Below are 22,368 nucleotides of genomic sequence, written 5' to 3' on the forward strand. Positions count from 1 at the left end.
GTTGCATATACTCCTCTGTTTGAAAGCTTATAGAGAGAGAACCTTTTCACAGTTTAATCAAATGAATGAATCTGGGAGTAAATGCCTACCCCCTTTTCATTTATTCATGGATCTCCGATTGTTTCGGCTGTTCAGGCAAGATCCAATCGCTTTTCTTTAGCCCACATTTATTGTGCTGTTTCCACGTCAACGCATGCAAAACGCGGATATTTTTTTCTTTTGTTAGAATAGGCATCGGAAGGGTTGGTCTATTGTGGAGGATTAACTGAAGCAGTAGCCTTTCTATGGTCCAAGTGAGCGGCAAAACCAGTTTGTGACTAGTACGGAATCGGCTTGAAGGCTCCTAGAAACGTTTTCCAAAACGACAAATACGCTTACTTAATAAAGAAAGCGTATTTATTACACGAAATAGATATACTTTGAGCATTATACTCACAGTGTCATGGTATATTTCCAGCAGTCTCTCCTCCAAAAACCCGACTTGAGATCCTTGTGTAGCAGAAGTACCGTACCAGCAGTGACACATATAATTTTATCCAGTCATTATGATAGGGCGTTATTGTGATTTATTTCAAAAGTATAGTTAAGCCTTTTGTTGTGCAATGTGGGGCCATTTTATTTACTTGATAGATAATATATTGAAGGGAAATTAAGCAACTCGAGGTCATCTTCAATAACACAGTCTATAGGCTACTTTATTACAGAACGAACTGCGTGACTCCACTTATAGAAAGTGGGTCGATTATATGTGCAATTAATTCCAGCTCAACCATTAACTAAGTGTTGATTCCGCTGGGGATCAAACCTTTTAACGACTGACTGTTCAGGTTAGCTCTCGTGTCCTTGTAACAATGAATGCAAACGAAAACCATAATCTGTTCTTTTATTATTTTCTTTTTGCGCGTTGTAGGTTTGGGTTTTCATTCTGGTTGTGTGACATTTTATTGTGTGTGAAGATGGAAGTCAGTGTGATGTAGCCGGGCTCAGAGGCATATAGGCGGCAGAACATGCGCAGTGGCCATTTGTGCCATATTGGAATGAGGTCGTGAACGAGAACTGCGTCAGGCTAGCAGTACGCTGCTACAGCGACACCGGAAGCATCCGGATTTGATCCTCAACACAAAAGTCCCGCTGTTACTTGGACGACGGTCTCAGCACCCGCTCTTATAACCATTTTATTTTGAAACATTCAACCGGGGCTCCCGGTTTGTATTCACATTAACTTAACAGTGCTGCGAGCGAGCAGGCGGAGAGGAACGGCATCTAAAAACCGACTTGGAAAAACTACTTAGCGGTAAGGGGCGAATTTTGCGACTAAATATTCACATACTCTGTGTTGTTTGTTACAAATTCCTTACGGTGTTTTGTACTGTGGTGGCGCATTCGTCTTTTTTCCCGTCTCTCAAAAAGACGAGTCGGGTTCGGTCGAGTGTAAGCGCCCTTATTGCTCGTCAGCCTGCTCTTATTGCTCAAGCTGTGACGTTCAGTAACTTGACTCGGACACAGGCGATTTACCATGTGTTCAATGACTCCCACACGGTCGCTATACATTTAGGACCGCATGTTTATTTATTAGACAGCATTTCCCCCAATTTTTCCAATCGGTATCTGTCATGTTCTCCTCAGTGTGAAAGTTAAGACGGCACTGTGGTCTCTCTGCATATCCGTTGCGTTAATGGCCCATCTCTGTTTCTGAATGCTGCGGTTAGTCCGCACAAGCATCGCAACCTTAAGCTAGTTTCAGTTCAAGGATTGTGTGGAAATTTCCAGAGATTTGCCCTTGAAAAACTCAGTATATTTATAATGTCGAAGTCTTACATAATGAAGGTTGCACGACCTCAGCCGATTTGTATTTCTGTGTAGCTCTCGCTGAATAGCAATATAAACTCATTTGTTTATAAATGCCACCGACTCCAGCCTGCTTTTAACCGCAGATGAACAGGATGATGCTCAGAAGGTTGTCATTTTGTTGTCGTACCCCACGTTGACTTATTGCAGTCTATTTTTCTTTCTGGCTCTTAACTTCCCTATTGTGCAACTTGAGTGATCTGCTGGCAGCGCTGCTCCGGTTGACGTGCCGCTATATAATGGCAACGAGCAGCATTATTGCAACTGAATCAAATAGCGTTGTTGTGTATGCGTGCTGTGTGGAGGAAATGTGGATTTTTCATTTCAGCTGCCTGTTTGGTCTGAAGTTATAGCAGGTCGGCTAGTTGACAGAATTAGAGGTCAGTTTGACAGAGCTCGTGAATTACCATCCACTGAGCAGGCCAACTCCTAATACTTGGTCTTTCTTGGCAGCCATAATGTTCATATTAATGATGTTTGGGGTATTTAAAGTTATTTAAATCGCCATAATAGGAACCTTCACTGGGCTGCACAATAATTTGTTTCTCGATTTTATCGGGACTAATTAGTCCTATCAGGAATGCCATGGAGTGTTTACCTGTCAGCTTTATTTACCAGCCTTTTTAAAGGGTCATTGCACCGATATTACAAACATGCCCCCATATTATCTCACTTACCAATAGTGACATTGATCCATCTGCCAGATGGTTTTAGTTTTATGGTGCCAAGTCTTGAGACATCAGTCAATGTGATTTCTGCCACCACCCCAATACTAAAGAAGTGAGTGGAATTGTATTTGTGGTGCTCACAGCATTAAAAACTTACATTTGTAATATTCAACAGCAGCATCTCTTTCCAGAAAAAACTTTCTTTGGAACTACGCCTACTTTCTACCGAAGAAATAGTTCCTATGTAAGCTGTTCACAGTGACAACTGTTGATTATTTAGTTTGGTAATGCAGAGTTTTTCTGAAGAGATGTTGCTGTTGAAGGGTTCTGCAATTAACATTTATTGTCATTATCGATTAATCTGTTGATCATTTTAACGATTAATCGATTAGTAGTTTGTTCTATAAAATGTCGGAAAATGGTGAAAAATGTTGATTAGTGTTTCCCAAAACCCAAGAGGATGTCCTAAAATGTCTTGTTTTGTCCACAACCCAAAGATATCCAGTTTACTGTCACAGAGATGGGAAAAAAGAGAAAATATTCACATTAATCTGGAATCAAAGGATTTGGAATTTATTTCTAAGAGAAACTTTCAAAATAGACTAGTTGAGGATTAATGTAATAGTTGAGAGCTAATCGATTAATCAACTACTCCTTGCAGCTCTACTGCTGAATTTTTTAATGTAATTTTCCAATGTTTTGGTACCACAAACAAAAATCCAATCGCTCCCGTTGTACAGAAGGCATACATTTCAGAGACTGATATGTCAAAACCTGGCACCACAGAACCAAAACTAATTGAATGGCTCAATAGCACTACTGGTAAATGTAAAAATGTGGTTTTTGTACTTTGGTTGAAATAAACCTTTAAGCTTTTTAGTGACGCAAATTCATAAAACACATGGTATAAAACTACTGCAACTGTTTTTTTTATGTAGCAGTATGTACAGGAGGGCATACTAATTTATTTCCCGTCTTATTTTCCGCTACATTACTGCTTATAATGTATTGTCATTTACTAGTGATCAGCAGATGCTATTAAATGAAATATTTTAGCAGCTAACTTCATTTTATTGAAAGTTGACTTTGGTTTTATTTCCTGGAGAAGTTGTACTGTGTGTGTGTGTGTGTGTGTGTGTGTATATATGTGAATGTGTGTTTTGTCAGATTGCATTTCCTATCCAGGGACTTCAGAGGTTCAGGAAGGCCTTTTTAGATATACTCAATCGCATGCTAAGTGCTGATGAGAACATGATTCAGTGAGTGCTTATAAAGAGGGTGTAGTGTGGATCTCAGCCGTCTGTGAGTGCTTGTTTGTGTGTGTGTTTTTGCGTGGGTGTGTGTTGGCCCTTTCTCTTTCAGGTTCAGTCAGAGTCTAGGGTTGTGCAGAAAGATTCAGGCAGACTGCTAGCTGTGGTCCACACAGAACACTTGCAGTATATGAAACAGGGGAAGTGGCATTTCTTCCTGTCTGCCCGTACAAGCCGAGGCCGTGTTGCTCAACAAAGTTAATTGCTGCAGAAACCTAAAGCTTAGGCAGTCGAATAAGTCAGAGCAAATATTGAAAGCACATCTTTGGGAATTTCAAATGATAGTTCTCAGAAGTGGTGTAATCAATATATCATACTGATTCAGTTTCATCTTGTTTCAAATTGCATCAAAAATGTTCACAAACATAGAAAAGCCATGAAATCGATTGTAGAGCTTCTTAACTTTAGGTCTGTATTTCTACTCCTGTCACTGCTGCTCTTTTTGCACTATTATGTGAGGAGTGTGACCCCTGGGACAATAAGGCCCTCTGGTGTGTATGTATGTGTCAGAGGGAGGGGGAGAAAGATGGAGGGAGTCTTGGGAAGGGTGAAAGGTGGCGCTGATCCCGGTGGAGCACAGGGGTCGTGGTGGCAGTCCGGTCGGCAGGAGGGGGGGGGGGGGGGGGCTTTCTGATGGTGGCGGCCCTGGTTTTAATAGAGACGTCAGATGTGACAAAGACAGGCCTGACAGGCTGGCTGAATGGAGCTGCCGTGACAGAGCAGCTATCCTCAGCGTCCCATACACCGCTCTCTCCACTGTTGTCACGCCCAGCGCTCCCTTCTTTCTCATTCATGCCATCTCTCTTGTTGTATTAACTTATTTCATCTGCTCTTCACAATGCTGCCGTGCGGGTCAGTTTGATGTGTCAAAGCTTGACATGTGTGTCCACATTCATGTCATGGCACTGTTTGAAATTTGCACATCGGAGGCAGGAAACGGTATTCGATCGCGGTTTAAAAAAAGATGAGCACAAGTGAGGTGAAGCTGGGTGTGACTAGCATAGTTTAATATATTTCCGGGCAATCACATACCATCTGGGGTTATGTAGGTGGTAGCCTGTAAAACCCTAATGAATGGCAAATACGCGGCATGTAATTTGTGATTTTATTTACCACATCTCCTAGTTTATATTGATTGAGTCCAGGACCAGATAAAAGCACTTGAATACTGATGTAGTAACTTAACCAGGGATTTGGTATCTGAACAGGTCTATTATCAAGGCCTAAGAGTCCTTGATTTTAGAATAGCTGAAAAATCCAAATAAATGCAAGTTCATTTTATTTTGACATTGATGCAGTGTTTGTAATTTAAAGCTGTTGAATTTTGTCTTTCTTAATATCGCGCTTGACCTAAAGTTTCTGCTGGCTAATTATTGTCACGGTTGCTTGTATAATAATGTGTTGAATGTTGACTGATAATATTTTTATTAACTGTAGCTGAAGGATTGTCATGTGTCCTTGGTGGTGTGGTGTAGGTATGTTAGCCAGCTAAAGTAAGTCTTGATTGCTGTTTCCAGCACATTGTGTAATCTTTTGCTGATACAGTTTGGCTTGTGAACTGCTGAATGGGCTGTTACAAGGCAGTGGTATCACCTGTCCCATTAATCATATAGTTGTTGAAAACAGAAGCACGTTCAGAGATTACTGAGTAATGCTGAGATCTACGGATAGAGATTTTATTAAACATAGGCAGAGCCTAGTGTGCTGCAGATGATCTCTCACTGGATAATAATCCTCCTCCTCTGTTTCTCCTCAGAGCTCCTAGTCTTGGCCTTGAGGGGGCACCAGCATGAGTCAGGAGTCATTGGAGTCTGGTAAGAACTACTCTGTGAAACAGCTGCATGAAATTAGTAAGATAATATGTTGGAAAAGAGAAATGTGTTGTGTGTGTTCCAGATGGTGACTCTGCTCAGGATGTGTCTGACTTTAACTGGGATGACTACCTGGAGGAGACTGGAGCCGTGTCTGTGCCGCATCACGCCTTCAAACATGTGGGTGCTGACAACCGTTACAGCTAACATGCATCACTGGATAAGCGTGTACCAGCTATTCATAATCAATTCCTAAACATCTGTTAAATGTCCTTACAAAGTTTCAAGTACCCACTAGTTAGTTTCTAACTGTGTATTATATCAGAAAGCATGACTCAAGGTTATGGAATGTGTCAGCTCGTAAGGTCTAAATCTGTTTCAAGGAAGCATCCAATCATAAAGCACCATAAACACAGATGTCACTGTAGCATCACCAGTTGTAACAAATCTTCTGTAGAACAGTTTAAACATGTGATACTTGGCTGAAAACTGACAGGTAGGTTTAACTGAAATAAAAGACTATAATAGCATAGAATAAATATATATCTTATTTGCTTTTCATTGTACCTTTTGTAAGTTGTTTTTTTCTGTGTGAACAAAGCAACACAAACTTCCAACTGCGATCAAGTAATTGTTTCCATATCCGATCTTCTGTCCTTGTTTAAGGTGGACCAGGGTCTGCAGACTGGGCTGACTCCAGGCATGAAGCTGGAGGTGTGTGTGCGCTCAGAGGCTGACAGTCCTTACTGGGTGGCCAACATCATCACCACATGTGGCCAGTTGCTGCTGCTACGCTACGAGGGATACCAGGATGACCGGCGTGCCGACTTCTGGTGTGACATCATGACGGCAGACCTCCACCCGTTGGGCTGGAGCCGCCAGCATGGGAAGACCATGAGGGCCCCTGAGGGTGAGGCATGGGTGGTGTTGGCATGGTGTTTTGTTTTTGTTTTTTTTCTTTAGCTGTGGGAGTTAAAATTAAAGTTGCAATCCACCAATGGATTCTTGAAAAATTGCATGGTCACTGTTTTTCCTGTAGAGCTGAGCAGTCATATAAAACATGGCTGATGCTACATGCCAAAAATTCTCTTGCCATTTTGGTGATAAATTGTAGATATTAATGTTATACATCTTTTGTGTTAACTTTAGACACATTTAGTTGTTCCACTTAAGGATTTAAATAAGATTTTCTTTTCTTTGAGTGTGATTCAAGGACAGGTGCTATTTAACGGTGGTAGTAAGTAATTGCACTTTTGTTCAGTATAGCAAGGAGTAATGAATATTTTAGTTATATTTCTGTTCTCCGGTTGTCTCAGGTAAAACACTTGCATTGCCCTTCTGATATTCAGTTTTATACGTTTCATGAGGAATAGTTTTGTCTGGAAAATGGGCAAGATATTTAGAGTTTTTAATGTAAAGTGCTAAAGCATTTTCAGTTTTTCTTCTCTATATCTTTGGTTAATGTGACCCAATAACACATGGGACCTAGATATTGTTGCAACAAAGAAATATTAAGAAATGTAATGCCAGAGTAACTGAAATACTTGATTTGTCTGCTTAGAATGTGGCAGCTGCATGAAACTATTAGATAACACAAATGCAAGTTGCTTACCATATGACCTATTAGATGAAATAATGTGATTTAATTCCAGTAGTTATCTTTTTTTATGGCTGATGCTGTGATTTAGAGTGCCTAAGAGAGACCAGGCAGAGTAGTGTATGTCTACGTGTGACGTCCTGAGCCCACCTGGTTGTTTGGTTGATAAACTAAACACTGTACGTGTATGATCCGCCTCAGGTGTGCGAGAGAAGCACCAGGACTGTGATGCTCTGCTGGAAAAGGCCCTGGCGGAGGAGTGCAGTGCTCCTGCCAACCTGCTGGAATTGGTAAGGCAGGGGAACAGATCCGTCTTAGAAACTTCTCCCACCCAGGGGGTGGGGCGTTAGCTTTCGTCTCTGTATGTGCCAAGAACAATCCCCTCTTTCTCCATACTGATTTGATTCATTTGACAGCTTTAAAAACACATGTAATAAATACTGCAGTAAATAAAACAGTTGAGGTTGTCATAACAAAGCCAGACTTTTCCCCCATAATGTTGAAGTGGCAAGGCAAGTTCAGTAAATACAACTGACATTAAAAAAACACCAAGTTGACAGTTTATACCCTCAGGTGATCAGAATCACAACCAGTGACTCTGCAGTCTTGACACACACACACACACACACACACACACACACATGCTGTACAACTGTCATGTTTTGTTTTACTGTTGTTTGCTACTTGTTTTTATTGTCTTTGTAGTGTATATTTTATATCTCCAAGCACTTTTGTTTTTTATGGCCATTTTGAAATGGCAAACAGACAGGGAAACAACTTCACACTTAAAATGTCCATTGGAATAGATGAACAGAATAGGATTTTATATCTATGATGAAGTCTTGCATGTGTACCCTGCGTGAATTCCCAAGTATCCAAAAAACAAGGCTCTGAGCTTTTGTTTATGCCACCAAGGTTGCGCTTCTGAAAGCAAATTTGCTGTAGGAATAGCCTGTGAAATTCTTTAGAGCCATTTGTTAGCTTTCAGTGACTGTGCTTCAGTTCTGCCACTTAGTCATGCAGTGCATTCTCTCCCAGTACAAATTCCTCGCCTTGCCTAGGCGTGTGTTCATTTGTGTTTGGCATAAGTGTGTGTGTGCTATCAGCTTCTCATTTACCCCACCCCCCAACCCTGCAGCCCCAGCGTGGTAGAGACCCAGTGGAGCTCCTGTGTGCGGGCTGCTACGTGGAGCTCCAGGACAGTGTTGACCTGGGGCTGGCATGGGCTGCTGAGGTGGAGGAGAACGTCGGAGGAAGGCTGAAGCTGCGCCTGGTAGGCACAGAGGGCCTCCCAGACACACCCACAACCCTCTGGCTCTATTACCTACACCCACGCCTCCACCCACCCGGCTGGGCCAAAGAGCACGGCTGCACCCTTAGGCCTCCGTCAGGTCAGTGGCACTGACACGGTTCAACTTTTAGATTTAGAAAAGAAAAGAAAAGGGAAAATGATTTCTAGATCTTGAGGTTTACTGTCAAAGCAGGCATGAGTAATGATTTCTGATGAAAGGACACATGTAAAATTCACTTGGCAATCATACACTGGATGCATGTCTTATTATATAATATAGTCTTATTACCACTTTAAATAGAGTCATTGTATCAGATCAAATGTTTTTATCACTAATTATTTGAAAAAATAATAGTATTTTATGTTTATTCCCAATTGCTCAATCAGACCTGTCATTATATGATTTATATTAGCATTTTCCAATACTTCACTGACAAGTGAATAGTGATGAAATACAAAGAACCAATATTCAAAATCTGATGGTATCCCACTAGACCTTGAAATTGATTTTCCATGCAGGATAAGATAGATCATGGTTTTCAGGGCCACGATCTGCTAATGTTATTCAAGTGAATAAAGTTTGTTTATATGCAGGATGTAAGACGCACTGGAAGCTGCGTCTCTCTCCTGATACAGCTGATCTACCCTCTGCAACACCTACAGCTAATGCCTTATTAATGTTTAATGCCAGGCTTTTATTGCTAAGAGTTTGTACCTGAATACTGTGCTTTTGCAAGTTAATAACAGAATGTAGTGACCAGTAGTGGTGCATTACACTTATCATAATCATAGCCTTTTTATTATTATTACTTATTTTTATTGTGTCATAAAAGAATAGCAAAGATATAATGCTTTTTTTATATGTAATGAAAGGTAACAACAGATGTTCAGCCTCATTAATCCTGCACATCACCTTGTTACATCTTGAACCTAATACCCTGTGAGAAGACGTTAATGTGTTTTGTGGTTGCAAAATTGTGAAGGACAACATTTTTTTTTTGCTTGCGTCTTTTAATTGTTGCAGCCTATTGGCGACATATTAGGAGGTCCAGAACAAAGAACAAGCTGACACACATACTATGTTTTGCCGAGTCTATGCCATTGCATAGAGTGAAATTCAGTCACATGTACGTTTTACCTTTTCATTAAATATGTGTTTGATAATCAACATAGTTTCTAGTCATCAGGAAGTCAGGTTTAGCTCTTCAGCAGCTGATTTGTGTGAATGGGTTTGTTTCAGACCTGTTGGCCCGGCGGACAGAGGAAGAGTGGGAGGAGGTGAAACAGAGAATCAGTGACCTGCCTCAGGATGAAGCTCTGACTGCAGAGTTCAGTAAGGTACTGCCAACCATACTCTTATTTGTTCTTACTGACCTAAACATATCACTGTTTATCCGCTGGTTAAGATTTGATAATTATGCTTTAAGCAAAGACTTGTGACATTCTCCCCAAAACTTGGGGCTGAAACATTATTAACAGGTGTGTGTGTGTGCGCGGGTGTGTGTGTGTGTGTGTGTTGTCTCAGGACCAGCCTGCCATCGCTGCTCATTGTTTCAAGGAAGGAATGAAACTGGAGGCTGTTGACCCTGCTGCTCCTATTTCCATCAGGCCCGCCACTGTCACCAAGGTAACAGACTTTCCTATCAAATATGTCTCTACTATGCTGCAATGTTTTTCTCCGGGCCTTAGTTGTTTATGCTTTCTATTGCCATTAACACTCTACTTTGTTAAATCTGTAGCTAAAAAATGATCACCCCTCTTACAAATAAAAGGATGAAACAATGTCCATTTGAACTCAAAATGTTGCTATATAATCACGGTCTAGTGGTTCTCCTCCTCCTACTGTAGTTTAGTTTGAGATGGTAGACGGCAAAAACTTTACATCTGTCAATTAAAAATGTCTTGAAGTGTCCCAAAATGACCTTCTCTCCACTTCAGGTGTTCAATGAGCATTACTTCCTGGTGATGATGGATGACCTTTGTGGTATTGAGGAGTCAGAGGGTGCTGGGAGGTCCTTTCTGTGTCACAGAGACAGTCCAGGCATCTTCCCTGCTCAGTGGAGCCTCAAAAACGGGCTCCCTCTCAGTCCCCCACCAGGTCTGCTCTGTCAAATGTTATCCCTTCATAACCAGTTACTTTATCAGTCATCAGCAATGTCAGAAAGTAAGGAATGGCAGTGAATTACATCACTCATGTGTTCTTTCCCCCTCTCTCCCTGGCTTTATTTGTTCCCTTGATCTGCCCTTGCTTCTCCCTTTCTGTCCATTATTTCCCCATCTTATCACATACAGGATACCGGGGTCCAGACTTTGACTGGGCAGATTACCTGAAACAGTGCGAGGCAGAGGCAGCTCCCCAGCATTGCTTCCCAACTGTAAGTCAACCTCTGTTTTATCCCTTTTATACCAAGTTCACGCTGGTCAGGCATCAGTGTAAAGGGTGGTCTCATGTCCAGTGAACATGAAGGTTGATGGCAATGTGAGTTAGTGGGTCTTCAACTATTGGATGGATTGTCATGAAAGATGGTACAGACATTCATGATTCCCAGAGCGACTCATTTAAAGAGGTCATAGTATTCTTTTAGGCTTTTTCCCTCTCCTTTTCCCACAGAAAAAAACTGCCTGAAAACAGCTCGTTTGTAGTGCAGACTTCCGCTTTCTAGTGACATCACAAGAAAACACGTGTCTTAATGCTCGCCTAGTGGCTAGTACGGCCATAGGCGGAAATCACGGGGGGGACAGGGGGGACATGTCCCCCCACATCTGAGGGGTGTCCCCCCTTTAAAAACCATCAAATAATATAATGATATATACTTAAAATAATTGTGTAAATAGTAAAACAATACAGATGCAAACAGGGCAATGAAAGTGCTTTTTAAGTTTAGAAATATTTGAGTCCCCCTCTCTTGCCTCACAGTGGTTTGGTCCACTGCCTGCTTTCCCTCACAGGAGCCCGGTGGCAGAAAACCAGTTCAAATTCGTCAATAGTTGTGGAGCTCCAGTAATATTAAGCAGGCTGGCAGGGCTGTTTTATGCACTTTAAACATTGGATGAACTGATTATTTTGTCTTTTAATACAGATGATGCTGAGTCATTAATAAATTAATAATGACAGAAAGTTATGATAACCGATTATTTTTCTATGAGCCCACTCAGTTATTATAACATTACCTAGGTTGTTTAGTAGCTTGTTTAACAGCTTATTGGACTGGAACTCATCTTCTACAGCTAGAGATGCGCAGATTGATCAGCTGGGGACTGAAATAGGCCATTTATTTTCGCTTACTCGGCTCCGACCAGTGACCGGGGTTGAGCAGTGTCAAATATCCAATTTTCTGCTGCTGACAATGAACGTTATAAACACGCTGCACGGCCGTGTTTCACATGTGTGCACAGACAGTAACCTCGTGTCACAGCCACACACACACACGCTAAAACACGTCCTAGGTGTGTGGAAGTTATTCACGAGAGTGAAGAAGACGCAACGCTATCTTATTTACTTCTGCAGAGTAACACACAGAAAGAGACGCTGTGGATATTGTAAAGCAGGGAGCAGGTAAAGCAACAGTGAACACAGCTGTTGGTGACGATGTCATTCATACCATGGTGGGCTCTATCGGTAATTAACAGCAAGCCTCCTCCACACGCGGCTCATCTGCCGCTGTGAAAACGGAATCGCGGGTGAAAAACCCAATGCGAGTTCTTTTAAATAAAACTGCTGACAAATAAAGTCAGAGCAGACAGAGACAGACAGACAGGTGTAGGTGTGTGCTTGTGTGTCTGAAGGGAAAAGAAAGGTGAGCTGATTACTGTAGTTTGTGATTAAACACAAAAATAAATTGGAGAATTAAGTAGAATTAAAATCGTGTGCAATTTATTTTTAGCTCCTTCCAGTAAAAAAATTTATTTTATAATCAGTGCTTCATTATGACCAAACAACTGAGACTAGTGAGAATAGCTAACATTTATACTGGTGCTGATGGGGATCCTAGATTTTTCCAATAAATAGTTACAAAAATGTTTGTGTATGCTATCAGTTATAGATCTTAGAAAGAAATAAAATCGGAATCGGCCAAAATCAGAATCGGCAGGTCAGACCTTTAAAAAATCTAACTGGAATCAGCCAGGAAAACTGTAATTTGTGCATCTCATCTACAGCGATAATCCTGTGTGTGAACCGATATTAGGCTGATACTGTAGATCTACCATTGTGTTGGGTTTTGCGAATTATGAGGTTAAGTGGCAGAGCAGTTGGCCTGCTGCCGTTAAATATCTAATATCTAAAAGTCATATTTAAACAACTATTGCTTTGTGTTGTTGGCCAGAAAAATAGTAGTAAGACTTCTCTCTGTGTACACGTATCCTATAGGCCTACAGGTACAATTATGGCTGTATTATTTGTGTCCCCCTCCAAAATAGTTTATTGTCCCCCCCTACTGTGAGATGAAATTTACGCCCTCAAGAACACCGGTGGGAAAACACTCTGAGCTTCAGCACACAGTGACAAGACATCCGCCTGCTGCCTCTCCTCTCCCTTCCAAACATTAGCTACAGGCAGTCAGTGGGCATGAAGTTGTTTCTGTGATGTAGAGAGTTAAAACTTTCTGGATGAAAGATACATTCGTTACAAATTAATAACTCCCCACTCTGAAACTCTTGCTCCAGTCCATGTTGCTAAGTTGGTAAGGGTAACATATACAGCTGAACCGAAGCCATGTTTACTGGCTTTTCAGGACCCGCCCTACTCTGCTTCTGATTGGCTAGTTGTCCTTAACTGCGCATGTGCAAGTCTCATAGCTAAAACGAAGTGTTTAACACACAGGGTGAAAACAAGAGCTGCAGCAATGTGCAGTATGACAAAAAAATGTGTTTTTTGAAAATTAAACCATGTAAACCTGTTCTGGTACAACCCCTGAATAAAATGAATATAAGCACAATATGAGCTCTTTAAAAAAAAAAAAAACGCCACCAGATGCTGGTCAGACCCACATTTGTAACCGTGGTGGTGATCGTTCGCTGAAAGAGTCAATCTGAGATGAGCTACTAACTGGTTCCAAGCACATTTTGTGCTCTTTATTGGTCAAAATCACAATTAAATGTGAAATTTGTGGTAGAGTAATATGATTAAATTAAATTAATTAAACTGTCATATAAAGGCTGCATGAGATCTCTGCTGTAATGCAGTGTGCCTGCATGAATGAATAGAATTTGAATCACTACTGTATGTGATTTAAAGCCATATATTCAGAACACGAGCTTCAGACATTTTTTTATGAGACTGAAAATAACCACACCTTGTGCATCTTGTGGCCACCTCTTGTGTAAACTGTTTGTCACATGGATGGTTTTGATGCAGAAAGAGTTAGAGTTGGGGACCAGAAGTTAAGTATGGCTCAGATCAGTGCTATAACACATACTGGTTTCTCTACAGCACACTCATAAGCATATAGTCAGTTCTGTTTGCAGATTTATAGTCATTTATACTTTGGAGGAAATTTATTTTATATTTTGCTATCCCATACAGTCAGAAATGTTTTTGACAGAATGTATGAAATGAGATTTTGCCCATTCGACTGACGGCATAATGGAATGCCAGTGATGATACTATGTGTCCGCAGTGTGATGAGTTGTAAACAGATGGCTCACTGGGACTTTTACCAGAGGCAAATATGTATATACAGTATCTCACAAAAGTGAGAACACCTCTCACATTTTTGTAAATATTTGATTATATCTTTAAAGTGTAAATTTGCTGTTCCCTCAAAATAACACATCACACAGCCATTAATGTCTAAGCCGCTGGCAACAAAAGTGAGTACACCCCTAAATGAAAATGTCCAAATTGGGCCCATCTGAAAAAAATAATGGTTGCTCTACATAAAGATGGCCTAAGCTATAATAAGATTGCTAAAACCCCGAAACTGAGCTGCAGCACGGTGGCCAGCGTTTCAAAAGGACAGGTTCCACTCAGAACAGGCCTCGCCATGGTCGACCCAAAGAAGCTCCGTGATGTTTGTCATAGAGGAGTGGAAGAGGACTCCAGTGGCAACCTGTGAAGCTCTGTTGAACAGCAAATTTACACAGTTATACAAGCTGTACACTCACTACTTTACATTGTAGCAAAGTGTCATTTCTTCAGCGCTGTCACATGAAAAGATATAATCAAATATTTACGAAAATGTGAGGAGTGCACTCACTTTTGTGAGATACTGTATATTTATGTGTATATGGTTTTCATAATAGACAAAAATCACCCAACACACGACCATCCTTTGCTGAGAAATAGCTCACATGTGAGCTTCTGTTTACCTGCCAGGAGCAATGTGATCACAGCTTCAAAGAGGCCATGAAACTGGAGGCCGTCAACCCACTGTCACCTGAGAACATTCACGTGGCTACTGTCACCAGGGTCAAAGGACAATACATTTGGCTCAGTCTGGAAGGTAAGATGGGGTACTGAGAGAATGTGTTTGTTTTAGCTGATGTATCATTTCTGTTGAGTCCAACAGCTTATTGACGGCCATGTCATGTAGAGCATTAATCAATGCGGGTCTAATCTGGATTTCCTGGCTCCCTAGTTCAGTGGCTAGTTTTCCGATTTTCTATGGAGAACGCAGGAATGTCAGATACACAGATTATATTATTTTACTCCAGTTCATCACTGCTTTGGAGATTATAAAGTCTTAGAGAAACAGATTTTGCACAGCTCACATACAACATTCTGCTATGTTTGAAGCGAAGGGGGTTAATAAGAGTTGGAAAAAAGGGGTAGTAGAGTAGCTCTCAAAAATGTGATCAGATTTGATTGACAGTGGAGTCTCCCAGGCAACATTTCTCTTACAGTATGAAGCTGATCAAGAAGATCATTTTCAAATATTTGTTTTTCCCTTTTTTATGGGACATTTTGATGTATATATGCTGCAGATACAAAATTGTCATTTATTGTAGAAGATCCTGTGTTGTCTTTGTATAATCAAAAGATGATGTTTATGTGTATACTTGCAAAGAAGTAAATGAGGAACCTAAATGTAAGTTTTACTATTGTGTGATATTTATTTGATTTGATTGTAGCTCAAATTAATGTTGTATGTGAAGTATGTTACTATGTCACCAGTTGCTCTAGCTGAATTTGGCCTCCATGACCGGGTGAGAATGTAGTCTATGATATCTTTTGGTGTATTGTGAGTGATTTTCTAATAGCGCTGTGTCTGTGTGTATATGTATCTGCAGGACTGAAGCAGCCCATGCCAGAGCTGATAGTTCATGTGGACTCCTTTGACATCTTCCCTGTCAGCTGGTGTGAGACAAATGGCTATCCGCTCGTCTACCCCATCAAACCCTCAGGTATACAACACCAGTTATTATAGTGGACTCTTATGGTTTTTACACATTTGCTTTAACAAGACTGTTACTAATGCTGTGACAGACATAATACAGTTTGGTGTGTACCCTGACCTCCCAATTAGTGGCATAATGTAATAGTGTGACTGGGCACACATTAGTCTTTCCTTGTTTTTCAGTTGAAAAAGAGAGGAAGATTGCTGTGGTGCAGCCTGAGAAACAGTGAGTATAGAAGGAAGGTGCGGAGGTGGTGACAGGCTTATTGATTTAAATGGATCGAGTCAGATTGCCATTCATCACTTGATTCAATTTTCATCATTTTATAGCCGAGCTCCATTGAAGTCATCATCACCTGACACTGTCAAGCAGCAGATGGCCAACCAGTCAGAGACAGGTGAGTGGTTTGTCTCAGGTCTCACTGAAAGATTTCAAACTAGGATATTATGCCTTCAACTGACTATCTGTGTAGACTGTGGTTGTTTCATAACTGGTGTCTCAATTTTTATCTGTGTTTAGGACAAGGGAATGGGAAATACTGCTGTCCCAAGATCTACTTCAACCACCGCTGTTTCTCTGGCCCTTACCTTAACAAGGGACGCATTGCAGAGCTGCCTCAGTTCATTGGCCCTGGAAACTGTGTCCTCGTGCTCAAAGAGGTGAGAGGGGCTAATCCAGCTGTATGAATAACATACATGCACACACACGCACACAAAAAAACAATCAATCCTTACACAAAAACATGACAGTTGATGGCAATGTGTAAGTCAGTAGGTCTGCAACTATTGGATGGATTGTCATGAAATTCGGTATAGACATTCAGGATTCACAGAGGATAAATTTTAAGCTGAGGAACCCTTACCTTTCCATATCAAAAATTTCCAAAATCCTGCAAAACTAATGGCATCGCTATCGCTATCAGCCTCAGCAATACATTAGTATTAGCATTCTAACACACTGCTAAAAATCAAGTTTATCATCATTGTCATTGTAAGCATGTTAGCATGTTAGCATGTTAATGTTAGCATTTAGTTCAAAGCACTGGTGTGCAAAAGTCACAAGGCAGCTAGCATTGCTGTAGAATGGTTCAGCTATTTTCATTCCTATGAATATTTAGTGGAAACAAATGAATTCATGTTGGAGATGACTTAGAGCCTTTATCTCATTGCATGGTGTTAAAACCACATTTTCCCATAATCCCTTTAGCATGCTGACAGAAAGAGGAAGTTGCTACCCCCCATTCTCAATAAACTGATTTTTATCAGTGTGTCACATGTACCATGGCAAGAAACACAAAGCAGAGGGCTGTCCCTCTGCTTTGTGTGGTAAAGCAGTGCCCTTTCTATAATAAAGCAATCTTACTAATTAATAACCAATGGCACACAATGTAGATGCCAGTAAAGGCTGCTAATCTTCTGCCAACAGTTACGTTAACGGTAATGAAAGTCTTGTTTAAAAATGAATATGTGGTTTGATGTTGAAATGTGACACATAGCACCATTAAAGAATAAAAGTCATAACCCTCTAACCTGCAGATAAAACCTGTAAGTGTTGCAAGTCTATGTATCTTGTTTCCAGGTATTGACTCTGCTGATAAACTCGGCCTACAAGCCCAGCCGTGTGCTGAGAGAGCTGCAGCTGGACCAAGAGAGTCGCTGGCAAGGCCATGGAGAGACACTCAAAGCCAAGTGAGGGAAAACGCCATTAAATCCTCAGCTCACAATTGTCCGAACACATGCAAAACCTGCAGGAATAGTAGGCATGTTGGCCAATATTTGAACACATGCTGGATTAAACGGTCTTGACTCAAGCTGCAACCTTCAGGGCTGAAAAATGAAGCCATTGCCAAAGTTCCAAAAACTGCAGTTCACCGAATGGCTACATGAGGCTGGCTCCAAAAGCGATCTCCAGAGACCCTCCATGTTAAAATGCCCAACTATACAGCAGGAATAAAAATGTTTACAGTCTGGTACAAAAAAACGGTTTTGGCCTCTATAGCTAAGTTCCCCCTTCATGATGACTGTGCTCATCCATTTAAATTATATTAAGGCTTAAAGTTAAGCATAATTAAGGCATTTTAAACCTAAATATTGTGTGAAAAGATTTATCACAGTTTATTTACTGCTTAACCATGCTTTTCTTAAAACGTCAGGTACAAGGGAAAGAGTTACCGGGCTACTGTGGAAATAGTCCGTACTGCAGACCGCGTGGCAGACTTCTGCAGGAAAACCTGCATCAAACTAGAGTGCTGTCCGAACCTGTTTGGACCTCGCATGGTTCTGGACCGCTGCTCGGAGAATTGCTCTGTCCTCACCAAGACCAAATACAGTACGTGGTTTACAGAACTACAAACGGCTGATTGTCAAGAGCTATGCTTATGAATAAAACTGAATGACTTATCAGATGATCAGCTTAGAAATCGGTATACTTGCTCTCCTTTAACAGAAACGTTCAATTCTTTTCATTTGTGTTGCTCATGAATAGAAATGATTAATGAATACATAAATGTTGCCTTAATGAATACAAAAATTCTGTGAAGCCGAGGGATAGAATTTGTGATTTGGAAATTGCAATAACTTTCCACAGGCAATGAATACGCAGGTATGGTTTTTCTAAAAATACGTGTCAGAATTGGTGTGTTTCATCTTCTACTGAGCTGTTTCAACAGTACAAAGTCACAGATTTGTTGATATGTTTACTTACCGCTGCACTGCAGTGTCGGGGTTAAGAAACTGATGCAATTTGATTGCAACAGATGAACCATTACAGTTTCACTTTTGTCTCATATGTTTTCACATCACTCCAGATACCACATATCCTCCACCGCTTTGCTTTAGTTTTAAAATCAGTTTTAAAATCAGTTTGATCAGTTCATTTCCATCCATCTTTATGATATACTAAAACCTTTCAGACATGTCAAATGCAACATTACACAATAAGCATGTTGTCTTGTCACCAGCATATTACTATGGAAAGAAGAAGAGTAAACGCGTTGGCCGTCCACCCGGAGGCCACTCCAACCTGGAGGGTGGAGTGAAGAGAAGAGGGAGGAGGAGGAAAAAGGAGGAAGCAGCTCTTTGTCCATAAGAAGAGACGCTCCTCAGCCTCAGTGGACAACACGCCTGCTGGGTCTCCACAGGTAATGCACACACATTCATATATTTTTATAATTAATGATGCATGAATTGCATCATTGTTAAACCAACATTGTTAACTCTGGTTCTTCCTCACACATTACTTGAATCTGTGCTAAAGAGCTGTTTGTTGTCCCGGTCTGTGGCTCGCAGGGCAGCGGAGAGGAAGAAGATCTGGATGAAGATGACTCCCTGAGTGAGGACTCTGGCTCTGAGCTGCAGGATGATCTTCAGGATGATTCTGAACAATCATTTGGGAAGTCCCAGCCCACCACACCGTCCCCCTCCCCACCGGCAACACCTAGACCCACACGCCGGCGCCGGAAACCCCGCTCGCCCTCATTCTCTGATGATGAGAACCGTCCTCCTTCACCAAAGGTTATGAAAGTCACAAAGAGTCTTAAAATGACTCGGTAGCAATAAATACTGAAAATAATGTGTACAAAATACGCTTGTACAAAATGTATGATTTTTGCACAATCCCTCCCCTTCCATTAAATACTGCCTTTCTCTTCCTCCATTTAAATTAAAAAAAATTATGTTTTCACTGTGACCTCAACTTGCTCTAAACAGCTTCTGATGAAATCAACAAGACTGAAACAGCCAGCGATTATTTTGTTGCATGCTCAGGTCTGATCATCAAATGTAAAGGTTCAAATGAGCTGTGAGCCTTTCTACTTGAGCTGGGAGATCTCTGAGTATCTTTGTGACTAACTCATCCCGTCTGTGTGTTTATAGACCTCAAAGACTGAGCCTCCTCAGAAGTTGTGTTTGGACACCAGCCCACTGGAGTGGAGTGTTACTGATGTGGTTCGCTTCATCAGGACCACTGACTGTGCACCTCTTGCACGGATTTTCTTAGATCAGGTAAGAAATACTCACAGACGTAATGGCCTGACTTGGGATGAGAGCTCACTCCCCTCTACTGAAATAAATGCACTTGTATTGTATCCACAGTCACAAATAGAAAACATACCTTAAACACTAATTTTAGAAACTGCATCTCATATGAATTTATGTTGTAGGAGATTGATGGACAGGCGCTGCTGCTGCTGAACCTCCCTACAGTGCAAGAGTGTATGGACCTGAAGCTGGGACCGGCCATAAAGCTGTGCCACCACATTGAGAGGGTCAAGCTGGCATTTTATCAACAGTTTGCTACGTAGCTGACGGGGAATGAACATTGGCGTGGCTATATCCTGTTCTTTGTGTCAATCCTGTGAAAAAACGCTGTATTTTCCCATTCTGACTTTTTAAACACTGGACACAGAATCCTGCATTTACCGCATGGTGTTGGACAATCCTGGACATGAGATGGATGATGCAACATTTTCTGATCATCGAAGAAAGAACAAAGAACAGCTACATAGACAAAACAGTTCAGGTGCTGTTTAGGAAACGCATGGAAAAGGACTGAAGGGCAGAAGAATTCAAGGCACTTTGATGCCATAAATAAGTAAAAGCCTTTATTAATTACAGCATGTTTTGCACAGGAAAAAAAAACAGAAAAGGCAAGCCATCATCAAGGACTTGCTTTCAAGCAACAGATTGGTTTCTAGCTATTCTCTAATAAAGGCTTCTTTATTTATTTATGACTTCTGAATGCCTCGGAGTCTTCTATTTTATTTCCTCTTTCTTTGAGGAAGAGTGAGTAACGCTGCCTTCCAGGCAACTCCGAACTGGGAAATTTTCGACCTCCAACTAGAAAAACTATCCTGGCACGCCACCTGAAGTCAGACTTCCTACTTGTGAACTCAGAGAAAAAATATCTACCCCGACTTCAGGAGTAGCAGCTGAATTACGTCACAAAACAATGAGAGAAGATCACTTTATGAGATTCTTTACTGTAGCCAGCTACCTAATAGGCCTAACATATTTCTACATCAATGTACATACAGAACAGGTTTTTCTATATGACTGTACGTATTATTTTAATTTAAATACATGCAAATGTACTTTTTGTTGCTTTTTTGTTTATGGTTTACATTGTGTGCTTCCATGGGAGCTGCCATTCTTTTGTGACGTAATTCAGCTGCTACTCGTGAAGTACAGGGTAGTTTTTCTAGTTGGAGGTCGGAAATTTCCCAGTTCCGAGTTGCCTGGAATGCAGCATTAGCCCTAGAACATTTGGTATCTGCCTGTCAACCTTTGGTAATGTCTGCTGGAATCAAATGAGGTGGTCCCGCCTCCTAATCAGGTGATTTCACACTGATGTCTAATTTCACTGAAAAGATGGTCAACATTTATGTCATGAAATTGTATACACTGTATGTGAAAGTGCACTGACATTGAAGCACTTAAAAAAACAGATTGATGATTACATTATTTTCATAATCATTTAAGTGAAAAAGCTCCAAGCTGTATCTTGGAGCACTAACAGATTGGAAGCATTTGTCTTGTGGTTTATAATGTTTTTAAGAAAAGACTTATTCTCAAAAACATTGTTAAACCCATTAAGACAAAAATAATTGTTTTCATAGTGTTCAGTTCAGTGTCACAGTTCAAGTGTCTTGAAAGCCAGAGGTAAGATTAAACTAGAGATAGTGATAATTGATTTGAAATAAGTCATAGGGAGCCATTGCAAGGTAAGGAATTAGATTTTAGTGTGAACACCAGATATGTGTACTATACCAACACCATTTGCAAATGTTATCCAGCTGGATTAAGATACAATCAACAACACATGTAAAGCGGGCCTTCATTTCAAGAGATACACTTGCTTTCTTGTTCAGGCTTCTACTGTATGTAAGGACAGTTTACAGTGCAAGGATTCTGTATTGCAAGCACAAGGAAAACCATGTACTGTATTGTGGTATGCAAATATGACAGTGCATGTTTGTATATAGTGTATATAATCAAGTATCTTCTAGTGCAACAGGGTGATTAGAGGAAAAAAAAGAGCAATTAACTCTTCCACATAAGCAATGTGTAAATGCCCTAAATATACAGTGCATTTGCACAGAATAGGCCTGAACTCATATGGAGTGTATGATTAAAACAATTTCAGCTATAAGTAATGTTATTTGAACCATTTTATATAATTGACGTCTTATTTTAAACAATTAACTTAATGAAAAGTGTGATGTTTTAAAGATATTCAAAATGCTTTTGTAACTAAGTTTTTCTTCTTTTTACCTACCAATTGTTCTTGTAGTGTGATCTATTGTAATGTTTTGTTTTTTTTGCCCCCATTTTGCTTGTAGTTTCTGCTGTATTTAAGGGAACAGCGTTTTATTTCACGGTTGAAGAATATAACAGCTATTTAAAAAGACGGCAATTAAAACTGTTAACCTGATGTGAAGACTGCCCCTGGTGTTTGTCATACATTTCCCAGCATGCAGTTCGTGGCTGCGCAGGCCTGTCACATGACG

At 40.7% G+C, this 22,368-nt stretch overlaps 1 protein-coding gene across 1 annotated transcript; it reads left to right on the forward strand.

Annotated features, from left to right (window-relative positions):
• Window positions 1–1,148: 1,148 nt before the first annotated feature.
• sfmbt1 (Scm like with four mbt domains 1) lies at window positions 1,149–22,292 on the forward strand. Its single transcript, XM_038695658.1, is given in 22 exon segments — window positions 1,149–1,294; window positions 5,583–5,640; window positions 5,723–5,817; window positions 6,304–6,547; window positions 7,436–7,524; window positions 8,373–8,625; window positions 9,766–9,863; window positions 10,051–10,152; window positions 10,464–10,623; window positions 10,818–10,900; window positions 14,842–14,968; window positions 15,756–15,869; window positions 16,046–16,088; window positions 16,193–16,260; window positions 16,383–16,522; window positions 17,442–17,551; window positions 18,016–18,191; window positions 18,823–18,926; window positions 18,928–19,002; window positions 19,151–19,375; window positions 19,736–19,864; window positions 20,023–22,292. Coding segments are annotated over 21 exon segments (2,601 nt in total). The 5' UTR covers window positions 1,149–1,294; window positions 5,583–5,615; the 3' UTR covers window positions 20,164–22,292.
• The last annotated feature ends 76 nt before the right edge of the window (window positions 22,293–22,368 follow it).

This window comes from Micropterus salmoides, unplaced genomic scaffold (genome assembly GCF_014851395.1).
Source record: "Micropterus salmoides isolate LMB-PRFRI ecotype aquatic unplaced genomic scaffold, ASM1485139v1 Ms_hic_scaffold_4, whole genome shotgun sequence".
Lineage (NCBI taxonomy): Eukaryota > Metazoa > Chordata > Actinopteri > Centrarchiformes > Centrarchidae > Micropterus > Micropterus salmoides.